Source organism: Hemibagrus wyckioides, linkage group LG05 (genome assembly GCF_019097595.1).
Source record: "Hemibagrus wyckioides isolate EC202008001 linkage group LG05, SWU_Hwy_1.0, whole genome shotgun sequence".
NCBI classification, from domain to species: Eukaryota; Metazoa; Chordata; class Actinopteri; order Siluriformes; family Bagridae; genus Hemibagrus; species Hemibagrus wyckioides.
Genome location: NC_080714.1, coordinates 8362566 through 8390269, shown reverse-complemented (window position 1 = coordinate 8390269; position 27704 = coordinate 8362566). Strand labels below are relative to the sequence as shown.

At 37.6% G+C, this 27704-nt stretch overlaps 2 protein-coding genes and 1 long non-coding RNA gene across 5 annotated transcripts in view; 2 read left to right on the top strand and 1 right to left on the bottom strand.

Annotated features, from left to right (window-relative positions):
- Positions 1-2600: 2600 nt before the first annotated feature.
- Positions 2601-26312, bottom strand: LOC131353050 (uncharacterized). Its single transcript, XR_009204582.1, has 3 exons — positions 26078-26312; positions 22274-22456; positions 2601-3360 (listed from the first exon to the last, which is right to left on the bottom strand). It is a non-coding gene; the product is annotated as an uncharacterized LOC131353050 (long non-coding RNA).
- hes2.2 (hes family bHLH transcription factor 2, tandem duplicate 2) lies at positions 6659-8056 on the top strand. Its single transcript, XM_058389746.1, has 3 exons — positions 6659-6861; positions 6968-7055; positions 7168-8056. Exons 1-3 carry the CDS (start codon positions 6688-6690, stop codon positions 7485-7487), a joined length of 582 nt encoding a protein of 193 aa, XP_058245729.1. The 5' UTR covers positions 6659-6687; the 3' UTR covers positions 7488-8056.
- acot7 (acyl-CoA thioesterase 7) overlaps positions 10512-27704 on the top strand; it is a 72082-nt gene continuing 54889 nt past the window's right edge. The window contains exons 1-3 of one of the 3 annotated variants that reach the window (XM_058389742.1): positions 10512-10665; positions 17463-17580; positions 22318-22474. In XM_058389742.1, the coding sequence (XP_058245725.1) occupies positions 10580-10665; positions 17463-17580; positions 22318-22474 (361 nt within the window). In that variant the 5' untranslated portion in view covers positions 10512-10579. Of the gene's footprint in view, positions 10666-11464; positions 11625-16545; positions 16695-17462; positions 17581-22317; positions 22475-27704 lie in introns of those variants that run through there. The other 2 variants (XM_058389743.1, XM_058389744.1) reach the window with 2 other exon arrangements.

The following is a 27704-nucleotide window of genomic DNA, read 5'->3' as shown; positions in this document are numbered from 1 at the left end:
CTAGAGACTAGGATATCAATTATGGACCTGCTTTTAAAAGCACTTAAATTAAACACATAGTTGTCGATTGCCTCAACTCTAAACATCCTGGTGCAACACCAGCATATACCAAGATCTGGCATAAGTGAAAAATGGAAAGGAATGTGAATTACATATCTTCTATGTCATCTATGCCATCTCTTCAACAATAACACTTTCCTGTCTTTTCAAAAAACAATGCTGAGAAAAATTAAATGTGCCACAAGTATTCACCTTTTGCAGTTTTACAACATTCAATATTTTGGATTATATGTATTCATGTATTATATGTGGATTATATTATGAATCTACACAGAATAAAACTTAATACTGACGTGAAACAGGTTGTGAACTTTAGTCTACCATCAGAAGTCACATGATTAGATGAACAGAGATAAATTAGATGAACAGTCCTCCCAGTTAAAGTGTCACTTAAATAAACCTGAATAAATATACATGTTCCTGAAACCCCAGTGACCTATCAAATAAGTCCAGGACAAAATTAAGTCAAATTATCAAAGTATGAATTATAGAAATGATTTGGTTGTTAAAAATATCCTGAACATTCAAATTGTGCTTCATTCAATCCACTAAAAACTAAAAATAATATGGCCAACCCCACTAACCACTAAAAGTTCTTGACCAGATAAGCATTTACAATGTCAAAGTAGAGATCTACAGCTTAGATGGGGGAGTTGCTTAAAGAACAAACTGGATATTCCACAAAACTGTTACAATACAGCAATACAGCTGTTACAAAAAAACTAATTCTGGGATTTTTTATTAGCGCTGAAACAAATGTTCATGTCAACAAGGGTAAATACTTATGCAATCACAATTTTTGTTTTTAAAATTTGTAAATACTATTGCAAACTATATTGATTTCCCCACTCCTCTTCAGTATAATATGCTATATGGTGTAGATTCCTGACATACACTATATTGCCAAATGTTTATGGTCACCACCATACCCACATGTAGGTCTTCCCCAAAATATTTCCACAATGTTGGAAGCACAGACTTCCACGTCTTTGTATGCCAAATCATTACGATTCCTGATCACTGGAACCAAGAGGCTCAAACAGGTTCCAGCATGACAATGTCCCTGGAGTGGAAGAACTGGAGTGGCCTGCCCAGAGCCCTGACCTCAACCACACTGAACAGCTTTTAATTGGAAAATGGAAAACCATTGTGTCTCATTGCATTCTTGCTTGACATCGCTGCCTGACTTCACTAATCCTCTTGTGGATGAATGAGCACAAATCCCCACAGTCACACTCTAAACTCTAGTGGAAAGCTTTCCCAGAAGAGTGGCAGTTTTTATAGCAAAGAAGGACTAACTCTGGAATGGGACACATGAGTGTGATGATCAGATTTCCACAAATCATTGGTCGTATTTAGAATATAATTCTAATAAAAATCCATTTCAGTTCCATTTTGTGGATGGCTTCAAGGTGAAAACCTTGAAAAAGCCACTAAAGTGAAAAAGCCACTAAAGTCAACTGCTGTCTTTAAACATGGTACCTGCCTTCCACTGTTCTACTCCGTTCTGGCTCCATAAACAAAACCAATCCTACGCTCTCCAACCATGTCCATCACCAAGTGGGGTGGGGGTTAGCAGCTGGTTAACCTAATAAGGCCCCTGCTTTATTCTGGCATTAAACAAGAGAACCATCTTTCAAACCATTGTGTATTTACTCGAGGTGTTTGGTAACATGCTGACAACTAAAAATCTGTAAGTCAGTTATATTTTAATCTACTTGCTTATATATACTGTACATATGGCCTTTAAAAATGTATCAGATAATGCAACTAGAAAAATATCAAGATAATCCATCATTTTTCAAACAACAAATGACAAATTTAATTCCACTGAAACACAAGTTGAAACACAAACTTCACTTCATCTTATCCAGACACTCTTTACCGGAGTGTTTGTCTTTGGATAGAAAAGGGGTGATGATAATATTGAACTTTAGGAAATACACTGACCTATAACATTAACATTATGACCGCCTGCCTAATACTGTGTCGGTCCCCTTTTTGCTGCCAAAACACTGACCACTGCAAACTGGGAACACCCCACAAGAGCTGCAGTTTTGGAGATGCTCTGATCTGGTCTTCTTGCCAAACTCGCTCAAATCCTTACGCTTGTCCATTTTTCCTGCTTCTAACACATCAGCTATGAGGATAAAATCTTCTTTTGCTGGCTAATATATCCCACCCACTAACAGGTGCCATGATGAGGAGATAAGTGTTATTCACTTCACCTGTCAGTGGTCATAATGTTATGCCTGGTAGGTGTAAGTATGACAGATTTGAATGAAAAATATTTATAGGCTTAAAATTTAAGCTGAAACTTAAACTTTATGTTACATAATAATGTTATTTCTAATATGGTAAACTTTTTAATGTGAACACTGAAATCCTTTCCCCAAGACCCAGTACTAAAAGATCTTGCAAATTCTGAGCACTTGTACCTTCAGAATGCATAAAACATGTTGCATTACTTATTTGTGAGTGTATTGGCCAAGGAATTAGATCAGTTCTAACTGTTTTAACACAGAATATGTACATGAAAGTCTGACAATGATATTTTTGTTTATTGGTTTTTCAATATTATTCACTTAGTTATTTATCTTAAGCAGTTGTTGACAGTAGAATCTGTGCCAACCAACTGTAATGCATTATGTGTTGTAGTGTATTTTTTTACAATGAAATTCTGGCAACCACAGCTGCCGGTATTTAAAAATACACAAATTACAAAATAACAATAGCAGGAAATATAATGTTACAGGACATCTAAAACCAGAACATAAAAAATTGTTTGTACATGCACAGAGTTTGCTGAATAAAATAATTTTCAGTCTAAACATGTCTACGTTTGTAGTATAACATCTGCTGCATTCAGTTTTAGCTTGATGCACTTGTAGAACAGCAAACAACACCCTTCCCCCATGTCATCTGATTCAGCATGATCCAAAATCCTGTATCCCCCCCCCCACACACACCTCCATAGCATCTTATTGTTAAAGACGTCTGAAAAGGTATTATTTTTCAGTCGAATAGAATGAATTTTAATATGATCTATCACTCATGTTCTAAATGTTTTATTTGTACTTATTGAGGGTATAATACATCATGGTTTCAGTTTTATGTACATGAAGTAATTGTGAGCAATTTTCATTTAAAAGGCAATAACAAACCAATGGATGCAAGAACATGTATTTTAAGACAACATGATGAATAAAACTGAGATGCAGAGGGGATGCATACTGATTTTTCGAAAATAAATGCTTCAACTTGATTGGAAGAATAGAGTTCTGCTTTCTCTGAAAACGCCTGTGGAAGTCAATAGACAAGAGAGAGAGAGAGAGAGAGAGAGAGATTGAGGTTAGATTTCACTAGAGTGAAGAAACAATATCAAAAACTGAAAAATTTGTACGTATATGAAACACACACACACACACACATCTGTAATGTAAATTCTGTGATGTAAATAATATCAAGTACAATAATATCAGGCAAAAGAAAAAAGGTGTGGAGTGAAATAAGATATAATTTTGTATTTTTTGTAATCTATTAAAGTGCCCAAAATCCAGTATATCTAAATTTTATATCCTGTATGCACTACATATGATGTTTTGTATGGAGCTGCTTGCCTAACAAGTATAATTCCAGCAACAGCCAATGATTATCTGCAGAGTGTTCTCCTATAACATCATTTCTTTAGTTTGGTCTATTTTGTTATAGATTATGCAATGAAGAAAACATATTACTTCTAAAAGATATTTGTCATTCATGAACATTTTTAAAATGCAAAACTATCTAGAGAGAGTAGACCCATAAGCTGTAATCCACTTCAGAATGATTTGTGTGGTGTTCTTTTCCTTTGTCCTCTTTTTCTTCTCATTTTACCTTCTTAATTCCTACCAGAGCGTTTCATAATAAAAAACAAGATATATCTTATTTATATATTGTATGTATAGTGTATTTCGAGAAAAACAATATGCAATGTCCTATAAGCGACAATGTTATATAAAGATAATAATGAACTTCGAATAGTGGTCTGGAAATATATAACACAGAGTAAAAAAGCCATTATTTCATACTATGTATATGCTCTCAACTCTTATATCTGGTCAGTACTCCAGGTTTTATATGTTTTAAGGAAAAGGATTTTAAACTTAAATGGCAGAATAATAAATGTGATAATAAGGGATGGAAAATTATATTTCCAAGGACGGTATTTTATAAATAAACTTATTTCCATTATAAGATACATTAACGAATGTATATTCTGGTAAAGGTTATTTATAGTGCTAAACAGAACACTGAAAAAGCCTAAATTAAATAGTTTTCAGTTTCAGACAAAGGAAACACGAGATTCTTTTTTTTGAAAACGTGCTCAATCTGCTCTGGGTCGTTAGACGTGAGCTAAAACGATGTGCGTCGCTTTCTTCCCACGCGTAAAAGCGTGGCTCGTGTAAACGTGTATTGTTCAACCACAATGATTGGGTTTTTACAAAAGAGGGGGTTTAAACGACAGGTCTGCTTGCTGTTCACTCATCACACGTGAGCTACTAGAAAACAACCAGCCTCGTCATTTCCAAACCCTGGACAAAAAAAAAAGCTCGCTCTCCAGTTGCGCATTCACAGATGGGGCACCCACGCTAAAATGCGTTTCTTAGGACAAAAGAAACCCCAACCGAAAGCAATTCATGGGAAAAAGTTCTCGAATTCACAATTCTGTGCCCGCGACGAGTGGCTCGTGCGGTTGGTAATTATGGAGCCCGCAGGGAATTGGGGCGCGTGCAGAGCGCGCATCGGTTACAAGCTATTGAGCGGGGGGCCTCTGTCGCTCCCTTGTGTTTGCTTGTGCAATCTTGATGAGGTTTTTTTTTAAAAAATGTAAATAAATATAAAACACACCCGAAACTCTTCTTAATAAGAAAAAACAACAAACGAAAGAGTTGGATATATCTAATCGGCTACATTTTAAACAGAATTGCATTCAGATGCGCGCACAGAAATGTTAAAGATTAACACTAAACTTACACACATCTGGAAAACAAAGAATCGCATCTTATACTAAACCTAATTTTGTGATATTTCATGAAATCACACATACGTTTCTGAACATGTTTACAGCAGTAAAGAATATTTTACTAGCCTACTAAAGCCTCCCTCGACCAAGGTGCTTTTTTCAGACATAAAAATGATAAACACGCGTCCCTTTGTCCCATCTCGTCGTTCATCATTAATAGCCGTAAAGTTCCCAAGCTAACAGCCAGCCAATGAGCACGCGTAAAACACCAAGAAACGCTTCTTCTTTTGTCTGATCATCTGTAATCCAAATCCACAGATGACAGGCATGCAGATGGGCCACTGACGCCAAATATTTAAAAAAAAAACAGCTAGTGTATGCACATACACACACTCACAAAATTCGTGGATGGAGCATACATAGGCATGACCATTGCGCACAAGGAGGAAAGGGGGGTGGATAGTTAACTAGGAGGCCATCTGGTGCCCTCTCCATGACGCGTGCTGGACGCGTGGATCCCGTGGGGATGCACGGGTTACAAACTGAAAATATCTCCATGTGCACACCGCAAAAAGCCCTCATGTTTGCCATGTTTGAATCAAACGTTTTGGTCAGAAATGGGACGGTTATAAGTCGTGCGTCCTAGGGTACCCAAAACGCAAAGAGCAGATTTTCTACTTATGCGTAAAAATACAGAACATCTGTATTGAACATTTTGGATACCCTTTTTCTAGACCTTTTATCATACGGATTAGTGTGGAGTCTTTGAGCTAAACATAAGCCAAACGTAGAGACGCCATACACCCCCCCCCAACATACACACACACACACACACACACCCCTCGCGCACCATGGTTGCAGGTGGACACTTACGTCATCGCATGGACATGTCAGTGAAAAAAACTATTGTTGATCAAATTTTACAAGCAGATGTTGCTTAAGATAGCGTGGCTTGGGGATCTGTGCTTGTAATTTAAATTATAGATATTCAACACCTCCCTCCCTCTCCAGCCCATTCCACATCTATTCTGTTCATCCATTCGATGCTTCCCTCCTTTTTGTCTCACACCATTCTCTGTATATATTTTAATACATACTATTAACAATATGTTTATACGTTTATTATATACTATTTTAATGCATAGAATATAATAAACGTTATATTTTCAGTTGCTAGGTTTCAATTCTCGTGGTAATGAAATAAAGTTTCTACTGCTGAGAGCTCACAGATGCAGATTATATCTAATTATTCTATATGATTGTCAATGAAAACAAAATGCATCAGACAAAAACACATCACAAACCGATTCTGGATTCAGAAGTAATCATGTATTTTAATGGAAATGTTTAATATTGGTTAGTAGCAGAGAAGCAGAATTTAATCAAAACAAGAATATCAAAAAGTGTATGGTAAGATAAATTAATGACAAGGGATCACGTGCACAGATTTTAAACGCCAGCCTATTGTTCTGTGTCTCCAAACTTTAGCTTGAGTGCGCGCGCGTGGCTTGTGGTGGGCGTTGCCATGACGCGCTGGGGATGGATAAATAGCGCGCGCTGAGCGCATCTCAGACAGAAACCTTTCGACTCAAGAGAAGACAAGCTCTCCGCAAGAATCAACCATGACTCCGGCTTTGTCTTTCCCTCCTCGCGGTGCCAGCACGGTGGCCATGAGAAAAGAGGCCTCGGAGCTCCGAAAAACCTTAAAACCTCTGATGGAGAAGCGCAGACGAGCGCGCATCAACGACTGCCTGAACCAGCTGAAAAACCTCATCGTTCCTCTAATGGGAAAAGATGTAAGTAGAAGTTCGTTTTCATTTACCACCCAGATCTGTTTTGAAATATAATGAAATGAATGCATTTTGCAGTTTGAACTCACGTTTCTTTTGTTTTCTGTTATAGAACTGTCGCTACTCGAAGCTTGAGAAAGCAGACATCCTGGAACTGACGGTCAAATTCTTGGCTGATGTCCCTAAAACGCCGACAAATGGTGCGCTTGCTTTTTTAAATTATTGTTATCTTGTCTTCTCCTTCTTTTTTTTAATCGAATGTATATCATATTCACAAAGAAAACTAAATGTGTTCTTTACTTTGGTCCCCAGATGCTACAGAAAGCTACAGAGAAGGCTATGAAGCGTGCCTGCAGCGGGTCTCTGCGCTCCTCCCGCGCACGAGCCTCGACCGCCAAACCTGCGCGCGCGTGCATGACTTTGTCCAGCAGTCTCTGCGCTCGAGTTCTCCGTCCTGCCGCACGTGCAGCGCTCGCACCTCCACCACGGCGCCATCACCGGTCCAGCACGAGCGGCTTCAGAGCCAGAAATGGATCGACATCACCCGGAGAGAAAAGCGCGCGAGCGTCACTCCGGAGAGATCCCAGGATGCGCCCCAGGCTGCCGCTCAGCCCATGTGGAGACCATGGTAGATCTTGAAGATCTCTTCAAGCGCTATTTGTTAAATAATGTACATAAACAGCCCAGAAATGTGTTGTAAATAATTTCAGCTATGTGAAACGTGCTTGACGTGAGGTCAAGTCGATTTTTACTTAAGTATTGTATACTTCTCGTTCGCTTTCGTCAAAATTCGCTCGTTTGTATCTATCGGTTCGTTTTCTTAGAGATCCCGCGCGTGACCTGTAAATAACTCGGTTATTCGGTTTGGGGTTAATTGGGTGAGGGTTTGTAGAAAACGCCTATGTAAAACCCTGTGGGTTGTCCAGTGTAAGATATGTGCACTCAGTGTTCTGAGTCTGTGCAGATTATTTTACTTGCAAGCACACTATGTTGTGTTTTAACAGTCTCATTTTTAAGAGACGTGTTGTTTATTTTTGTTTACTTGTAAACACGTTGTGATGTGTTATACAGTCTCGTTTTCTAGAGACGTGCTATTTATTTATTTTTGTTTACTTGTAAACACGTTGTGATGTGTTATACAGTCTCGTTTTCTAGAGACGTGCTATTTATTTATTTTTGTTTACTTGTAAACACGTTGTGATGTGTTATACAGTCTCGTTTTCTAGAGACGTGCTATTTATTTATTTTTGTTTACTTGTAAACACGTTGTGATGTGTTATACAGTCTCGTTTTCTAGAGACGTGCTATTTATTTATTTTTGTTTACTTGTAAACACGTTGTGATGTGTTATACAGTCTCATTTTTAGAGACGTGCTATTTATTTATTTTTGTTTACTTGTAAACACGTTGTGATGTGTTATACAGTCTCATTTTTAGAGACGTGCTATTTATTTATTTTTGTTTACTTGTAAACACGTTGTGATGTGTTATACAGTCTCATTTTTAGAGACGTGCTATTTATTTATTTTTGTTTACTTGTAAACACGTTGTGATGTGTTATACAGTCTCGTTTTCTAGAGACGTGCTATTTATTTATTTTTGTTTACTTGTAAACACGTTATGTGTTATACAGTCTCATTTTTAGAGACGTGTTATTTATTTATTTTTGTTTACTTGTAAACGCGTTGTGATGTGTTATACAGTCTCCTTCTAGAGACGTGTTATTTATTTATTTTTGTTTACTTGTAAACGCGTTGTGATGTGTTATACAGTCTCGTTTTCTAGAGACGTGTTATATATATTTGTTTACTTGTAAACACGTTTGATGTGTTATAGTCTCTTTTTTTAGAGACGTGTTATTTATTTATTTTTGTTTACTTGTAAACACGTTTGATGTGTTATACAGTCTCTTTTTTAGAGACGTGCTTTATATTTATTGTTTATTTGTAAACACGTTGTGACGTGTTATATATCGTCTCGTTTTTAGAGACGTTATTTATTTATTTATTTATTTATTATTTACTTGTAAACACGTAGTGTTGTCTTGAAAAGTCTCCTTTTAGGAGATGTATTGTTTTATTATGTAATTATTCTTATTATGTATTATACTTTTAAATAAAAGAAATGGGCTAAATCAAATGTTTTGTCTCTGTTTATGCACAAAAAGGTGTTTTTTTAAGTCAATAACATGAATCAGATTTAAAATAGAAGAGAGGGAATGGATAAATATCATACTTCAGTCTACTTGCAGAAAACACACTAGGCTATATGGTGAATATTTATGGTATGGCCTATAATATGCTTAATTTGGTTGTCCAAACATGTATTGACCATCACTAGTTTCTCCTACACATTGTGCGACATTGCAGTGAAGAACCTGGTGTGGTATCTCATCTATCCCTAAAAACACCGAAATTGTTTTACTATTAACAGTAAAGTGTATTAGGGACATTTTTACTCATCATTCGTATTTCAGGCCATTGCATTATGATTAGTGCACTTTAACTGCGAGTTCAAAATGGAAAAAACCCAAGTCACGTGGTTTAGATTATCCGAGAGACGGTCTCTGCTGCCACCGTGTGGTGAAATTTATTTACGCACATTTCAATCAGATAACTTCAAAATCATTTAGCGCAAAAGGAACTTTGGAGTTCATAAGTCCTGTATACACCGATCAGGCATAACATTATGAGCACTGACAGGTGAAGTGGATAACACTGACTATCTCCTCATCATGGCACCTGTTAGTGTGGGTGGGATATATTAGGCAGCAAGTGAACATTTTGTCCTCAAAGATGATGTTAGAAGCAGGAAAAATGGACAAGCGTAAGGATTTGAGTGAGTTTGACAAGGGCCAAATTGTGATGGCTAGATGACTGGGTCAGAGCATCTCCAAAACTGCAGCTCTTCTTGACAGGTGGTCTCGATCTGCAGTGATCTTGACAGGTGGTTCCGATCGGTGCATAGTTGAAATGACAAAAGCTTCTTGACTTGACTTGAAGACAGAATTTCATGTAATTATTTAATCAGACAATGATGTGGCAGCAGTGAAACATAGAATCATGCAGATCTATGTCAAAAGCTTCAGTTAATGTTTGTGTTTGTGAGGCTGCTGGTACCTGGTCTGAGTATTTCAAAAACTGCTGATCTGGGATTTTCCTTTTTGATGAGAAAGGTAGGATTAAAAATAGCCAGAATTGGTTAGAGTGGACAGGAAGGCTATGGTTAATTAAATAACAACTCTTTACAACCGTGGTGAGCAGAAAAGCATTACAGAATGTTTCAAACACAAGAAGACTCCAGGAACAGTGATCTGAGGCTACAGAGTGCACAGACTCACAAGCTGGAGAGTTGAAAATTTGGCAAAAAAAACCCCATTTTTACCAGTTTCTGTTTGTGGTGAGCTTTAACACATCCTGTATGTGCAAAACTGTATACATTGCTCTATTTACTTGATAATTGCATGAACTTGAACGTGCACAGGTGTTCCTATTAAAGTGGCCGGAGAGTGTCAAATACTTGTCCATTTGCAAAAAAGAAAAGAAATCTAATACACATTTACCCCAAAATTAAGATTCTCTCATTTTAAATGATCACCATATATTTCAAGTAATGTATATGATCAGTTCACACTCGTGCATCTGTAATAGCACGAGATATCCGGTGAATCGATTCACCCTCCAGAGCCCGTGTGCTCGGAGTCATTCAGTTTCATTTGGAGGTGATGTCCGACAGCAGGGCTGCACACACACCGCCTATCATGTCTGCTCCAAATCCCCAATCAACCTTACCGTCCATTCAGATATGCAGGTAAGATGAAAACGATATGACTCTTGTTTACCGGCTCGCTTTTTCTCAGTGCTGCGTAGACTCCTCCATCGCATCCTTCATTTACCGAGACTAGCGTCGCAACACGGCGCGTGCACGCGGCCCCGATAATCCCCGGTGTTTAGCTACAACAGACAGACCACATAACATTTTCGTGAGTCTGCTGCGCTCTGAATAAATAATAAAACGCAATAATAATCATCAGTATTATAATAATGAATATGAATGAGCATTGCTTTCGGCTCGTGCCGCTTTACAGGTAGCCTCTGGTTATCGGATGCCGGCGTTTTTTCGACGCCTGCTGACTGCCGGCTCTGTAGCATGTGATGACCTCCACTCGCATGATGCTGAGTAATATTTCACAACCTACAAGGTTATTCAGAGGTCATCAGCTGTAGCAGGACACTGAGTAGCAGGACACCCGGCAGATATAAAGGTCTATATAGCTCGCGCGTGATGATGTTGAGACAGAATGGGAATACTCAAAGCCTGTCTGTTTTTTTGTCTGCGTGTATCCTGAATGCTGAGTGCGTTTTTTTTAACAGGAAATAAAACTAAACACTAGACGAAATCAAATGTTTAGAGTAAATACACTGAATAATTTCCAGCATTAACAAACGATAAATTAGTTGGCCTGTTATTCCAGGCCATTCTCTACCGGTTCTTAGTCCCTCTAGTGGCAGCCATATGCAACTACACTCATTACAGCCGTAAGAGCAACGTCATCACGTAAACTCGCGGCTAAATCCCAAATAGCATTACATTCCCTATATAAAAAAGCGCTACGCCCGGTGTACAGTGGCCCTTAAAGGCCATTGTAGTGCAAATATATAGTCAATAGAGAGTCATTTAGGATTGAGCCCACGTGTCAGGAGGGGCAGGAAAATGCTTCGTCTTCCGGTAGCGACAATGTCGGCGCGTCGGGCGCTTGTGGCCACTAGGTATGTAAACACATGTTTAGGTTACAGCGGAAGTGCCAAAAAGTTTCTTAAAGGCGCGACTGATTGCTATGCGGAAGTAAGAGACTTGTATGGAACTTAGCAACACTGGTGCTATTAAAGATATCGATATGAACCCGTTTTTAAATAGAAGAAACACAGATCTATCTCTTGCTTTATTTAAATATATAAATAAAGTAATTGCAGTGTTGCAACCTAGTCTGCCTGCTGCACGATTTTGGGACGCAACGTAAATAAGTACATATTTTGCCAAAAGTTTTTAGACACTCCTCCAAACCATTGAATCCAGATGTTGGTTTCCAGATGCTTGGCTTGGCCCCTTAGTTCAAGTGAAAAAAAAAAAAAAAAAGACTGTTAATGCTTCAGCATACCAAGACATTTTGGACAAGTTTCAGACAACTTTGTGGGAACAGTTTGGTGACTTTCCAGTTTGACTCCTTCCTGTTTCCAACATGACCGCACACCAGTGCACAAAGCAAGGTCCATAAAGACATGGATGAGCGACATTTGGTGTGGAGGAACTTGACTGACCTGCACAGAGTCCTGACCTCAACCCGATAGAACACCATTGGGATGAATTAGAGCGGAGACTCTGAGCCATTCCGAAACTGGGACGTCTGCCTTTACATACACATGAATTTAATATGGTGTGCAGTCATGTTGGAACAGGAAGGGGTCATCCCCAAACTGTTCCCACAAAGTTAGGAGCATGTAATTGTCCAAAATGTCTTGGTATGCTGAAGCATTAAGAGTTCCTTTCACTGAATCTAAGGGGCCACGCCCAACCCCTGAATTCAATGATTTGGAGAGGTGTCCCAAAACTTTTGTCAGTATAGTGTGGATAGATAGATAGATAGATAGATAGAACCACCAACAAAAACAACAACATAAAACATTTAAAAAATGTTATTAGTTTGTCCCCAACGGTGGGGCTCTTAAAAGTTCTGTCCAGAACCGAACAACACTAGGTTTCACACAGGTGTTACAAGTCTAAATTTAAACCTAGTACCATTAACTAAACCCTTTGAGCTACTTCTGTTTTAAAGAGTGCTCTGCTAGAACAAAGGTTCTACTAGTTCTCCTTTTTTATTCTCTGCTCTTTCAGTGTGTATTAGGTGACAGTTATGAGTTTGGGACTGGAAGAGAACATGAATTATTGATGTTTATAGAAGTGTGGGATATGAGGTCTGGATCAAGAACTTCTGCATTAGAGATTGTTGCACACAGCCTGTTAGTTTAACAGTAGGCTGGAGTTGACTGTTTTACTTTGACTCAACCAGTTGTCTGCTGGTGGCTTTACAACTGACATAGTGAGCTAATTGAGCTAACATCACAGAAATTCTCTCACTGATCGTACTGAACCTACTGCACATAGTTCACCCATACAAAGAGTCACTTTCTCTAAATTTAGAAAGACAGGCTGATACGTATCATAATACTAGATTTGCAACTAAGGTCCTCAAAGCTATCCAACACTTTGACTGGCAAAGCAACTTGGCTCTTGATCAGTTGATCCTTGCAAATTGTGCTAACAAAATACATAATGTACAGAATGACAGTGTGAACAGTTCTCTATTGCACAGCCATCCAGTAAAGAGTTAACATACTAGTACAACAGTCATCGTGTGTGAGAGAGTATACAACTTGCTTATTTAACAAGGCTTTTAGAAATCTGTACTGTGAGTAGGAGGAGTGTTAATGGTAAAACAGGCCTACTTAGGGTCAATTATGCAGCTCAGCCATCATAGCATGTTTGCTCTAACCGACACACACTAACACTTCATCCTTTCATTGGGCACCATTACTTTTTTTTTATTAATTTAATGGCAAGTCTTATTTGTCTTCATTTATGGATTTGTTCTGAAGCCATTAATGTGAAAGTTATTGTAAGTTGAAAACTATAGTAACTATGGCTAGTTATAGAATTTGAACCTTTTCAATTAATGTTCATGTTAGTGAGTCACTTTTTACACTATATTGCCAAAAGTTTTGGGACATCCCTCCAAATCATTGAATTCAGGGGTTGGGCTCTAAGTTCCAGTGAAAGGAACTCTTAATGCTTCAGCATACCAAGACATTTTAGACAATTTCATGCTCCCAAATTTGTGGGAACAGTTTGGCGATGGCCCCTTCACCAGTGCACAAAGCAAGATCCATAAAGACATGGATGAGCGAGCTTGGTGTGGAGGAACTTGACTGGCCTGCAAAGAGTCCTGACATCAACCTGATAGAACACCTTTGGGATGAATTAGAGCAGAGACTGTGAGCCAGGACTTCTCGTCCAACATCAGTGCCTGACCTCACAAGTGCGCTTCTAGAGGAATGGTCAAAAATTCCCATTAACACACAAACCTTGTGGAAATCCTTTCCAGAAGAGTTGAAGCTGTTATAGCTGCAAAGGGTGGGCCAACTATATATTACATTCATGTGCATGTAAAGGCAAATTTTGGCCTGGCTCGCAGTCTTTATGGACCTTGCTTTGTGCCCTGGTGCACAGTCATGTTAGAAGAGCAAGGGGACATCTCCAAATTGACCAATGTCTGATCAATGAAATTGTGCAAAATAACTTGGTATGCTGAAGCATTAAGAGTTCCTTTCCCTGAAACTAAGGGGCTAAGCCCAACCCCTGAAAAACAACACCTGAATTCAAGGATTTGGAGGGGTGTCCCAAAACCTTTGGCAATATAGTGTATGTTTATTTACACATTTTCAGGAGTTTCTGAAGGATATACCAAGGTATTTTCAAACTAACTGGATTTGCAGGAATACCACATGGCTCAAAATCATGTCCAGTTTGAAAATAGGCGTCAACTGTGGTGCTTAACCATGTGCTGCTTTGGGTTGAATTCAATACAGGTTTAATTCTAAATATTATTCAGCTTCTCTTCTCATGTATTAACCATCTGTATTGTTTTAAGAATTGAACATTAATCCAGATGGTCTACTGATGGCCCATCAGTGTATATTTACTTAACACCTACTTGTTTAGTTTGCGGACATTTTCTGCACCTGCATCTGTTGCACAGATACCGAATTCAGGATAGAAGAGATGACGTCAAAAATGAGCGTTTTAAATGCAACGGTTGGGCTGTGAGATGTGTTAGTTTCATTACGAACCCTTCTGAAACATGCTATATCGTCGGATTTTACTGAAAGAAGTCCAAATATTTCTTCGCTATACTCTACTCAGGTAGGAGTATATTCAGTTATTTGTGTTAAATTGTACAGCTTATGGTCCGGTCTTGTTTTATAGTGCAGTGTTTTGATCTTTTGACCTATATGGAAAGCATAAAAGGTATGGCTGGGCAATCTGGCAAAATATCTCATCACGATTTTTTTCCCCCATATTGGTCGATCTCGTTTTTTTTCGATCTATCTTTTCTTTATAAATAAACAAAGCTTTATAAATAAACATAGTAATAACTACTGTTGCAATAATTAGGATTAAGATGATACACTAGATAGAATTTTAGAAAATCTGTTTAATAAAATGACTAAACAGATAAACACTGCAACTTAAAGTACTGGTTAACATAAGAAATAAAATGTCTTCACATTTCTCGAACAGGGAACTTCAGACAAGAAGTGCAAATATTGTAAACTACAATAATCTTGTACTTACAGTGCATATTGGAAAACAATCACATTTTTGGCCAGAAAGACTAAGCCTTCAAGTATTGGTTAACGCAAAAAAAAGTCTTTACATTTATCAATAAAGAAGACTATAAAAGAAAGTGCAAATTGTACAAACATTGTAAACTACTGTTGTCTTGAAACTACAATGCACATTTGAAAATAATCACAGATTTTTGGCCAGAAAGACTAATCTGTCCACTGCGTCTGGCTTTAAAGCTGCTCTGTGGCATGTCACAATATTGCCACTTGTGCTAAAGGCACGTTCTGAGGGTGAGCTAGTGGCAGGAATACACAAGTATCGTTTTGCAAGGAGGCTCACTCTAGGGTAAGTTGTACAATGGAGCTTCCACCATTCCAGGGGATTGGTCTCTCTGTCTACATATGGAGCCAGAAGGTAACTGTTGAGTTCAGTTTCAAGAACTTGCTGTTCTGTTAGGGCAGAGGACGAGACCTCAGACGCAGACTTTTTGGAAAAAGCTTCCCAGTGTCTTTTTCTGGACTTCGGCTAATGTAGCTAAAATCATCTCTAGATTCTCTACTGTCTCCATCTGACCTGGATGCAAGAGTTGAGTTTCCACTGAGCATCTGCACAACTACTGTGCTCTTTACAGTCTCTAATTTTTCATCTTGAATGTACCGGGTCTTGAAGTGTGGATCGACAAGTGATGCAATGTTGAGAAGATTGTCTGTGGCGATCTTTTGATTTAAGTAAGTTGTGACAGTATTCTTGATGTGTTTGGTGAGGTCTGTGTCATCATCTGCTGGCTTCAAAACCTCCTGATTAAAGAGGTGAAGCACAGGTTTTATATATGATACGCTAACATATTGCTCACCAGACAGTGCATCGGTGAACTCAGTAAGAGGATTTAGGGCTTTGTGGACAGCCGGGTTTTTTTGTCAGAAGATAAAACCTTAGCAATGGCCTTCTCTTGCTCTAACACTCGGGCCACCATTGCGATGCGGGACCCCCACCTAGTCGGCGATTCTGTTACCAATTTGTGTTTTGGTAGTTGAAACTCCTCTTGAGCAGCAGCAAGTTCTTTCTTCTTTTTCCATGAAAAAGAAAAGGCACCAACAACCTTTCTCTGGTTAGGGAAATTAGCACTCCTCTAATAGAAATGACACACATTCATACCAGTCAAGTCCTTTTCAAACATTTCCTGTCACTGTGTCAGTCACAGCTTGTTTGCTCTCATTGGCCCAGATCTGAGTGGACTGAGTGAGGGCAGGGCCAGTCTGGATGAGAGCCATGTTAGTGGTTGAGACAGTGATGATATCATAGCATGTAGTAGAAGTAAGGATAAATTAAATGCCTGGTTTCATTCTGTTACAGCTTAGAAACACAAGCAGACTCTTTCTAATTTGTGACTCAGGAGTTTAATTGTGCACGCCAATGGCTCATATTCAGCTTACCAGGTAGATGGATTTCTGTTTGTTAATTAGAGCTTATTATAATGTTTTAGATTTTAATGTACTTTCAGACATATTCTGTCTCATATAATGTCTAAATGAAGTAAATTGAATTTAAAAAGCATAAAATTAGATGTATAATGTTTGAGAATTCAGGGTATATTCAGGGTAATATTTGTACTCTCAACAAATATTATCTGTAATTTGTACCTTTATTTATTTATATATATATATATATATATATATATATATATATATATATATATATATATGACCTGGAAATGTGGATATTATTTGACCTTTCAGATAAAAAAATTAAAATTTGAAGATCACTTCAGCGATCTATCTAGGTGAAAGGTACATACTAAAGGTACAAAAGGAACACATGATAGAAACATGTGAAAAGCTTACATGCTGGTAAGCTTTCTTCTGATACGGTTTCCTGTTTAACATCTACACAAACCGGTTAAAGATGCCAGATAACCGAGTACTACCAGATTGCTTAGGTTCAAGATTGTGTAACCTGCTGGCACATACCCAACTTCATTATTGTTTTTTCAGGCTTAGTGTATTTTCATTGGATTATACTTTAAACTTCTCTAACGATGTGTCCCTGTCATTTGACTAATAACCAGTTACACTGATATGGATGATGTTTTTATGACACATGTCTCAAATCCCTTCCCAAGGCTTTAACAGTAAGTTTAATCGAAAAGCTCCAATGTACTGACTCATATCCGGTTATTAATAATAGGGTTTGTTTGTGATTCTCAGAATGATGCGTCCAGATGACGCCAACATTGTGGGTAACGTCCATGGTGGGACAATCCTGAAGATGATTGAGGAAGCTGGGTGCATTATAGGAACTCGCCACTGTAATAATCAAACTGGGGTGAGTTATGCTCCCACACGCATTAAACTTAATTCATGTTCATTTTAACTTGCTGATTTTTACAGTGTTATTTCTTCAGTCAAATGTATATGATTTTGTTTGACCACAATGCCATCCTTACTTGGTGTGTGAGACCTGTCTTCTATAATATTTGACTAGAAAAGGATTCAGGACATCATGTGGAGATCTATTTTCACATTTAATGTGATATAGCAAGCAACAAAATTCATGTTGGGTAGGTTACTTTGGAAATGTAATAGGTTACAGATTACAAGTTACCCTGTTTAAAATGTAATAAGTAGTGTACCTTTTCGCTTACATTATAAAAGTAAAGTAATTGATTATATTTGATTACTTTTTCATTACTTTTAAGTTTCTAACGGATATTTTCAACTAAATCATTAACAAACATTTATAGCAGGCAGGGTTAACCTTACAGTAGAACTCAACTCTGTTTACTGTTAGAATTTTATATCTTTTCGTCACTTGAATTAAGATTATATTAATTTAATTTTAAGCACAGCCACCACAAAACCAGACTTCATAACAAAAATTGTTTAATACTGTTTTAGGAATCAAATCTTTGCATAGTTATGACAGGACACACTGGCAAGTAACAATGCCTTAAAAAAAAACATAATCTGAAGAGAGTCATCATAATGTATGCTACAGCGCTAAATTAACTAAGTTTTATTAGATCTGACATTACCAACACATTTTCAAGGAGGAAAAATGTGAGCTACATATTTTCTGTCAAAGGGTTCATAAATAGAAGTGTGCCTGGTAAAGGTAGCTAGCAGCAGGGACGATTTTAGGATTTTCATTTAAGGGGGGCTCAGCCCCCAATGAGGGTATAATAGTAAAAATAATAAATAAATAAATAAATAAATAAATAAATAATTAAATAAGTAAAATAAAGGTTTGAGTAACAGGGTAGGATGGTAAACCTATTGCAGCATTCCACTGTATTGCATAGATGTGTATAACATTTGAGTACTGAACAAGCCAAATACAAGTCTTCCTGATCACACACACACACACACTTGTCCTCTGACCCTCGCTCTGTGACGCCGCAGTCTGCGGATTGAAGAACGCGCTGAAAGACAGGAGGAGCCGAAGTCTTTACCTATGGTGAAGGACAGCTTGTCACCCAACTAACACTTTAAGGAGTTAGTTGGGTGACAAGCTGTCCTTCACCATAGCTAAGGTGTTAGTTGGGTGACAAGCTGTCCTTCACCATAGGTAAAGTATTAGTTGGGTGAAAAGATGAAAATCTATGATTTAGACATTTGTTTTTTGCCCCTCTCCCTATTGGTCCCTTTTGACAATAAGATCCTGTTCATGCTTGGTAAAAACTTTGTTGAGCATGACTGCATCAGCCCAATCAAACCGAGAAGATGCCAGCCTACAAAAAAAGCTGATCTTAATTTGGGGTAAATCAGAATCACTTCATTGATCACAGGTCTATTTCTTTTAAACTTGAGTTTGAACATGCTTAGGTTTATCCTCATTACAGTCACATGCCCCATTAGAAAGGGTGTGAACACTTGTGCAACCAAGTGTTGTTTTGTTCCTTTTGTCATTTCTGTTTGTTTCTCACTTTTCACATTTTGTTGCTTGCTCTGTCACATTAAAGGTGGAGAAAGATCTGACATGATCTGACAAGATCAGATTTTATCTTGGTTTCATTTTTTTTTTTTTACAATCTGATAACCTGCTAATTTATCGCCACTGTACTCCTGTACACAGTTAATATCACAACTGTATAGTTTTTGTAAATCTCTAAAGATTATAAAGATTAAAACGCAATGTTTTTATTCTTGATTTTGAATAATGTTACCAAGCATCCGGATATGTGCTACAACTACTTTATACGCTAATTTGCATTTACAGCTCTTAAGTTGTCAGTCTCTTTTATCCAAAAAGGCTTACAATTGAGCTCAGAAGATGAGGGTTAAAAGACTTGCTCAAGGGCCCAATAGTGTCCACTTAGTGGTACTAGGATTCGAACCAGCTTTACAATCAGTAACCCAAAGCCTTAACCACTTTAGGGGACAGATATAGTAGTATATATGTTCCTTTTTGCCTTATACCTTGCCTTGTAGTATGTTACCTTATATCTATACTTCCTATAGCATATATGACGACACTTACAGACATGGACAAATTAAAGTGCATAAATTCGACAAATCCTTGTAGCTGTCCGGAGGAATGAACACCTTTCTTCCTAAATATATTCCCTCAGTTAACAGTTTAATAGAGCACTGTGTCTAACACATCACTCCAAAATCTCCATCAGGTCTTCATACGTTTCTGATCTTGTAACTGTAAAGGTCATCGCATATGATTTACATCGTTTTCATCAACATCAAACCTTTCACCGAGCCCTCGTGCTAATGGAAAGCAATCAGAAGAACATCATATTGATTAGCTATGACTGTGTCCCTTAAAAAAAAAAAACAGGACTTGACGCATGAAGTTGTATTGACAGATGCAGATTGCTATGGTTCAGATCGTCTAAAGCTTTATTGCAACAGCACTTGCTTGTTCCTCAGAATTATATGTGAGGGCTTAAAACCACAGTTTTTACTAATTTCAAACATATCTTAGTTAAGAAGATGATGCTAGCTTTAATTGTTGTGAAATGAGCATTTTCAGGTGAGGATTTTGAGTTATAAGATAATTATAAGACAAGAAGCCTCGTAACATTAGCTTGTCACTGCTTGCTTGCACTTGAATTATTTCTTACCTCTTAATTGGCTCAGTGGTCTATAGAAAGCCCATAGGAATTAGGACGGTGAGCAATCCAGAATAAATCAGGCATGAACCTCATAAACAGGTCTGCTTTTCTCCATGCATAATTACACTGGAGGATTTTTATCTTTCTGTTAAACCCGTCAAGGCACATAACGAGTTAAAGTGCTGTCTACTAAAATCTTTGCATTACAGTTTGTAAGAAGCTACGAGTTTCCTCCCACTGTATCATTTAATACTTCGGCCACAATGTTACTTCCTATAAAATTAAATAAAGATGCTTTCAGTAGTGAAATGTGCTGAGATTTCATTTACCAGTTGGTCAAACACTAAGAGCTCAGTTTATTTCCAGTAAGAAGTCTTTCAGTCACTGGTGTGTGTTGTTGTTTTCAGGGTTGAAATGCTAGATATGTTTATCTGGTATAGAACTTGTCTTAAAGCGGTTCCATGAAGAAAATGCAGTGTGGTTTCATTCCTGACCCAAAATGCTCTCTAAGGTTAATGATAAAAACATATTCTTATATGTATAATTATAACTACATATAACAACAACAGCAACAATATTATTAATAATAATAATAATGTACACACATGGTTTTATTTATTTATTTATTTATTTATTTATTTATTTATTTATGTAAATTTAATTCATTAATTAAAATCAATTTTTTTTAGATTACTTAAATTATTAAAATAAAAATTACTGATATATATATATATATATATATATATATATATATATATATATATATATATATATATATATAAGTTTTTGTGTGTTTTTTTGCATTTACCAACAGCATCAATTTTAGTTCATTTTAGTTCCTTTAGTTCAAATAAATAACATTGTTCCTTTAGTCAGTAGGTATTGATTACTTAGTGTTTTATGTAGAGAATGACACTTTTTTTTTATTTTCAGAAGCATATCCTTTTACTTAATATTTCTGATGCACGTTTAATTCATTAGTCAGTTTTGAATCTGACCACACCAGCCTGAAGGAGGCTACTAATAAAGAGTTTGTTTAAAGAGCTTGAGTCATTTGGTCTTTCTCACATTTCTATCCATACACACAGGAACATTATCTATACTAAAACCTTTAAAAAAAAAAAAAAAAAATCTTCCCAAAACCTGCAGTCATTACCAGTAATAGTGCAGTTTACCACATGATGTTTTTGGTGTCTTGTTAGTCATCAAGACATTCGTTATTTCCATATGTCTATATGAGCTGTTATTGATGATGAGTCTGAATCTAGATCTAGTCTTGATCTATGAATCTAGTCAAGTTTATTTCTCATTATAATATTACAGTAAACCAAATATAAGGTCACTGAGCTCATTTCTGGGTATATTTTACAGTATTTAACCTTTACATTTTCGTATTCTGTTGGCAGAAAAGAAAGATTAGGTTCTTTTAAGAAATTACTGTTTAAAAGTAACAAGACTTTAAGTGTAAAATGTCCTTTAAAATAGGCTTAATAATCTTAAATGTGTTTTTTTTTGTAATCTTTTAATAAGAACTATTAGATCATATTGATTATAGACTAAGATGCTTAAGATTTGATTTTTTGCAGTGTACAAAGCTTATGATCCAAAAACGAAATAAACATGAGCGTACATAAAGTTCAACGGGTTTATCTAACAGTTCTTACTGTGTCCACTAGAGGGCAGCAGACAGCCGTGCTTTTTCTGAGACTGGCCATTGAAACCTTTTAGAAGGTTAAAAAATAATCACCAATCAACCCTTCGTGAGCCAATCAATTTTATCTATATAAATCTTTTTCATTTTATTTGGAGGTCACGTTTTTTTTTTATCTCAAAGGAATTCAGTAGAACTACATAAGGCTAATTTACATGTGTTCAGTGTCGAATATATGGGGTTGCCAAGGACTGAATCTCTACAATCTAAAGAGAAGTCCTGTAACAATGAAACATAGTCACCTGAATAGTCACAGAAGGCTGCTTCAAATGTTTGTCATTTGCAGGACCGCTGTGTCGCCGCCCTGGCACGAGTGGAACGCACCGATTTCCTGTACCCCATGTTCATTGGCGAGGTGGCCCACGTGAGCGCCGAGATCACCTTCACCTCCAAACACTCTGTGGAGGTGCAGGTCAGCGTGGTGTCTGAAAACATACTTTCAGGTTAGTGGGTATTCGGCATGATCATAAACGTGTGTCACTTACACAAGTAGCGTGTTTCTGCATAGATTCTGAAAGCATTACATTCTTAAAACATACACATGTAGTCAATTTATTAAACGTAGACAGATAAGGAGCCAGTTTAACAAAGAAAGCTGTAAAAATGGTGGTAGACTATGAATAAAGGTAAGTATAAAGATAGTACATTTATAATTTTTGCATTTTACTTATTATACATTTAACTGAAGTTAAGTTACTAAATAGAAGTTCCTGAAGACTGTCAGTGTGTTGGCATCTTTTACTGGAATTGCACTGGACTCTTCAAATTACATTTTCTCCCTCTTTACAGAATTTAAAATGCTAGAACTCAATTTGTGGTTGAGAGAATACATTACATTACTCAAAGTATGTGCACCCCTGACCATCACATCCAAATGTGCTTCTTCCCCAACATGTTGCCACAAAGTTATAAGCAGACAGTTATGTGGAACATCTTCGTAGGATGTTTCTCTTCACTGGAGCTAAGGGACCCAAACATGTCCCAAGTGACGTCTATGAAGACATGGTTTGCCAAGACTGGAGTAGAACAACTTTAATGTCCTGCACAGAGCCCTGACCTCAACCCCACTGAACACCTTTAGGATGAACTGAAATGCTGACTGCACCCCAGTCCTTCTCACATGACCTCAGTTCCTGACATCACTAATGCCCTTGTGGCTGAATGAACCAAAATTCCCACAATCCAAAAAAGAGCAAAGGAAGACTAAATCTAGAATGAGATGGTCAACAAGCATGTGGGTGTGATGATCGGGTGTCCACAAACTTTTGGCTGTACGGGGTACATGCAAAGGAGAACCATAATTCACTGTTCTCAGATTTGTTTCTCTGTGTATAGTAGAAAATGGGAATATTTTACAGTTCAGAGGTCTAAGACCAAACTGAAAATCTAGGATTTCTTCCCATTAAAAAAACCAACAACAAAGAGAGATATTCAAGATTCTGTTTAAATGACTATTTAAATCAGTGTCATTGTTGTCAAATGTCACTGTCATCAGATATGTAAGATTAACTCCTGTGTGCAAAAGCTCTGATTTTCTTTGAGTCTTATCCTCTCCAGTGACACTTTGATGAATTCGATCTGTCATGGATTATCAGGTTTTATATAATCTCTCTGGAGTGCACGCTGTCATTAAAGCGAAACACACCAAATGCCAAGAAATATGCAAATTCATGTATACATACGTATTTCTAAAATTCAGTGTCTCACTCAAGATAGTATATTTTGTAATGAAAAATTGTTTTAAGGAAAGAATTTTCCCTTGATTTTTTGATCCCCACTGTACATTGCACTTTATTTCAGTGTATTGCGCCTGATAATTACACATAGCGCTTCCCACAAGAGCGGAAGTGGGACTTGTTACAGAGGTTTGAGAAAGCTTACCTCCAGTTTGTCAAAATGGATCTAAAAATGGATCTGCTCAATTAAAAAACAAAAAAACAAACAACGTGTTATCAACCTTAGAAAGCATGCAGTTTCATGTGCCACGTTAGTGACAGGAAGTCACTTCCATATGCATATGTTTTTCAAAGGTGTCACAGTTGGATGCTTATTTGCATAAATTTCTGAATTCGCATCACACTTAGCAGATTGAAAAAAAAAAGAAAAAGAAATCAGGGTTAAGCTATTCACTTATTGTTTGGATTTGACAGTGATGTGTTATTTGTAGATTAGATTATGTAACAAGGCGCTGTTGAATGAGAGAATATCTGTATTTTTCAGCTAGTAGTAGACAATGCATTGTTGTGGTTTGCTTTATAGATAATTGAGATAAGTGTGGTTGGAGGCAGCTGCATGTCTAAACACGCTTTTCATTGTTTAGGGCTTACAAACATCTCTGTGAGGGGTTTTTTTTTTTCTTTTCTTTTGCCTTAAGGAATTTTTCTTTTCATAAAGCACACTGGAGTCTGATCTGATTGATTTCCCGTCAGTTGTTGGTTTAGAGAGTATTTCATGAGCATCTCTGAGGTGGCTGAGTCATAGTTTTGGAGAAAATTCCCTTTAAAACAGTGGACCATCCAGTAACATAGAACAAAAAAATGTGACGTGGACGTTTATTGGCGCCATGGAAAAAAATAAAGTGCTTTGAAATATGATCAGAGAATATTTAAACAAGGAACTATCATCTTCAGCCTGAATGCTGTATGATTTTCAGGCCTGAATTCATATAAGAATTCTTCGATTGCATGTTGGCATAGAAGAAGTGTCAGAAATTCAGAGAGCTGTGATGACGTTAGTCAGAAAAAAGCCACCGATATGAGGAAGCACAGGATCATGGAAAGCTCACAGAAGTACAGTAGCGGTCACTGCTAAGCCTAAACAAAACATGATGATGGACGACACTATATAACACTGGTAGGTGATTAGGGGTGTATTGATGCATCATGACATGAACTTTGTACTTTTCATCATGGAAATGTGAGAACCAGCATTCTGGTAATTATATGTCAAATGCGATTACACTGTTTGAACACCGCTGGTTCCAATCTGCTCAACCCATAAAGTTTTTTATATATATATATATATATAGCCGGCACTCTGGTCACGTCATCAGGCTATTTCTTTTGTAGAGAGCCTGCACCATTGTGAAGTGACTGATAGCTCAGGATTCCTGCGACCGACACGCATTATATAGGTTATACAGTTACACAACCATGCTATAATTGTTAAAAAGAGCTCTTTCAAACGACACCCGCCCCGCTGCGCTGCAGTCTACAGTGCCGGATAAAGAGGCCACCGGATTGCTGTTAAAATGACACCCTGAGATGTTGCTATGGAGCTCATTATGATTCAGTCGATTATTTTGTTCCAGCTTAGAGACTTTGTTTATTCAATCAAAATTTTTGGGGAGAAATGTATGTAGTGTGCTATATTAAGTATGTTTTGTTGACCTATTTGAAAGATTTAGTTTTATGCAAACAAAAATGCACATTGATTCGCATTGGTTGTGATCCAAATATTTCCAGAGATCCAATTGATAATGTAAGTAAAATGTAGTAATTTTCTTTCATTTTAGAAGATCCTCACTGTATTATCTGACACAGTGAACGTTCTGTACTAAAACTTTCAGCAGTATTTTATTGTGATCTTGTACAGCGTGGCAACAGACAGCTGAAATCACACACCGGCTCTTACCGGTCCGTCTTGTAAAATCAAGTTGTTGATATACAATGATTTCTACACACCGTTTTGTCTCATATTCTTCTGGTTAATTGTTTGCTTGCTTATGATTCAATCTCTTGAGCAAAAATAAACAGAAGAAGTATATTTGACCAAACATCTGCTTAGTTGAGTTGAAGAGGAGCTATAAATAACGGATATAACAATGTGGACTGAAACATGATTAACACAAAGACTGAGTAGTCCTCATGTAGGCCCTAGTTAAAAATGGTGCTTAATTATAAATATAGATTTTTCATCAAAGCCTGATCAACGCATCTTTTTCTTCTCCTCTCTCCTCTCCATCCTGAATCTATTACTGTTCTAAACATAGCCCTATTCAAAGCCACAAACAGGGCAAGCTGTCGCCAGAAATTACAAATTCTTACCTGGAGAGATACTTCTTTGAGCGAGATAATGAATCAGTGATAAATGGCAGGAAAGAAAAAGGGAAGGCAGAAAACACATCAGGACAAAACAAAAGAGGTATCCCCACGGTGCATGGTGTTACCACAGCAACCGAGTTGTCAAGGAAGCAGGGACGAGCTAGGGAGAGGTGAGATGCCGAGTCGATGGAAGGATCCGGAGAGGCAGACGGAGACAAGCACGCGCCTCTCAGGATACTTTCTGGTGAGGAAGTGACAGGAACAAGACAACCACTGGGACATAAAAATAATAATTAAGCATGGTCTGTGACTTCATGTGAGGCTCCTTCTACACTTTGTTTATTAGAATCAGACACTTTATTCCTATAAGGGAAAAAAATGTTTTTTTCATGCTAAAGTAAATTTGTTTTATATAATGAACATAGCAATATACGTAAATGCTAGCTATTAGCACAAGGTAACAGAAATTACAGAAAGCTAGCTTAAGTACCATCATACTGCTAGAGGTGCCATATTTAGTACAACTTGAACATATAAAAGAGAAGTCGCACGGTAATGCTGGTATTATAATTAATGTAGTCATATACAGTGTTTTTTGTTTTTATACGTAGTCTAGTGTTACAACCTGGAGATCATTAGACAGGATTATAAAGCATGGCTCTACACAAAATAGCCCATAATATCCCAAACTGTCAACATGCTTCAGAGCCATTATTAAAATGGAGTTAATGAGGCACAACCACAACACTAGCTAGGGGAGTGCAGGTAAAAGAGAACATTATTCAGGTCAAGGATAAGTCACGATGCTGCCACCATCATGCTTCGCTGAGAGAATGGCTCTCTCAGGGTAAAAGGCAGTACTGGATTTTGTGCCAAGGACAAAATGTTAATTTGGGGTTTCACGTGGTTTATCAATCTTCCTTTGTAAAGAGTCTAGGCTATGGTTACAGCCTCTCCCATTCAAGCTGGAGATCTCTTCAGCAGAGTAACCATCGTGGTTGCTTTCATTTTTACCCGGTTTTTAATGATCAAATTCATGGTGCTTTGGATTATGCTCATTTACATTCTGGTCATAGTTTTTGACCAAATCTTGATTGTTCTGGACTTGTTTTGAAAATGATTTTGCAAACTTTAAATATTATAGGTTATTTGTATAGATTCATGACATATCATCCCAATTAAGTCTGTACCAGCCCTGGGTGGGGTTTCCAGGGCAAAATTTCCTGGGCAAAATTTCCTGGGCAAAAGTTTCGTGGGCAGGGGTTCCTGGGCGAAGTTTCCTGTGTGTGGTTTCCTGGGCAGAGTTTCCTGGGTGAAGGTTTCCTGGGTGAGGGTATCCTGGGCAAAAGTTTCTTGGGTGAGGGTTTCCTGGGCAGGGGATCCTGGGCAGAGTTTCCTGGGTGAAGCTTTCCTGGGCAGGGGTTTCCTGGGTGAGGGTATCCTGGGCAAAAGTTTCTTGGGTGAGGGTTTCCTGGGCAGGGGTTCCTGGGCGGAGTTTCTTGTGTGGGGTTTCCTGGGCGGAGTTTCTTGGGTGAAGCTTTTCTGGGCAGAATTTCCTGGATGGAGTGTCCTGGGTGGAGTGTCCCGGGTGAAGGTTTCCTGGACAGGGGTTCCTGGGCAAGGGTTTCCT

Coding starts and splice junctions, on each gene's coding strand:
- hes2.2 (XM_058389746.1), top strand. CDS start 6,688: ATGACTCCGGCTTTGTCTTTCCCTCCTCGCGGTGCCAGCACGGTGGCC. Junction 6,862..6,967: donor TTCCTCTAATGGGAAAAGAT/GTAAGTAGAAGT, acceptor TTTCTGTTATAG/AACTGTCGCTACTCGAAGCT. Junction 7,056..7,167: donor CCCTAAAACGCCGACAAATG/GTGCGCTTGCTT, acceptor TTTGGTCCCCAG/ATGCTACAGAAAGCTACAGA.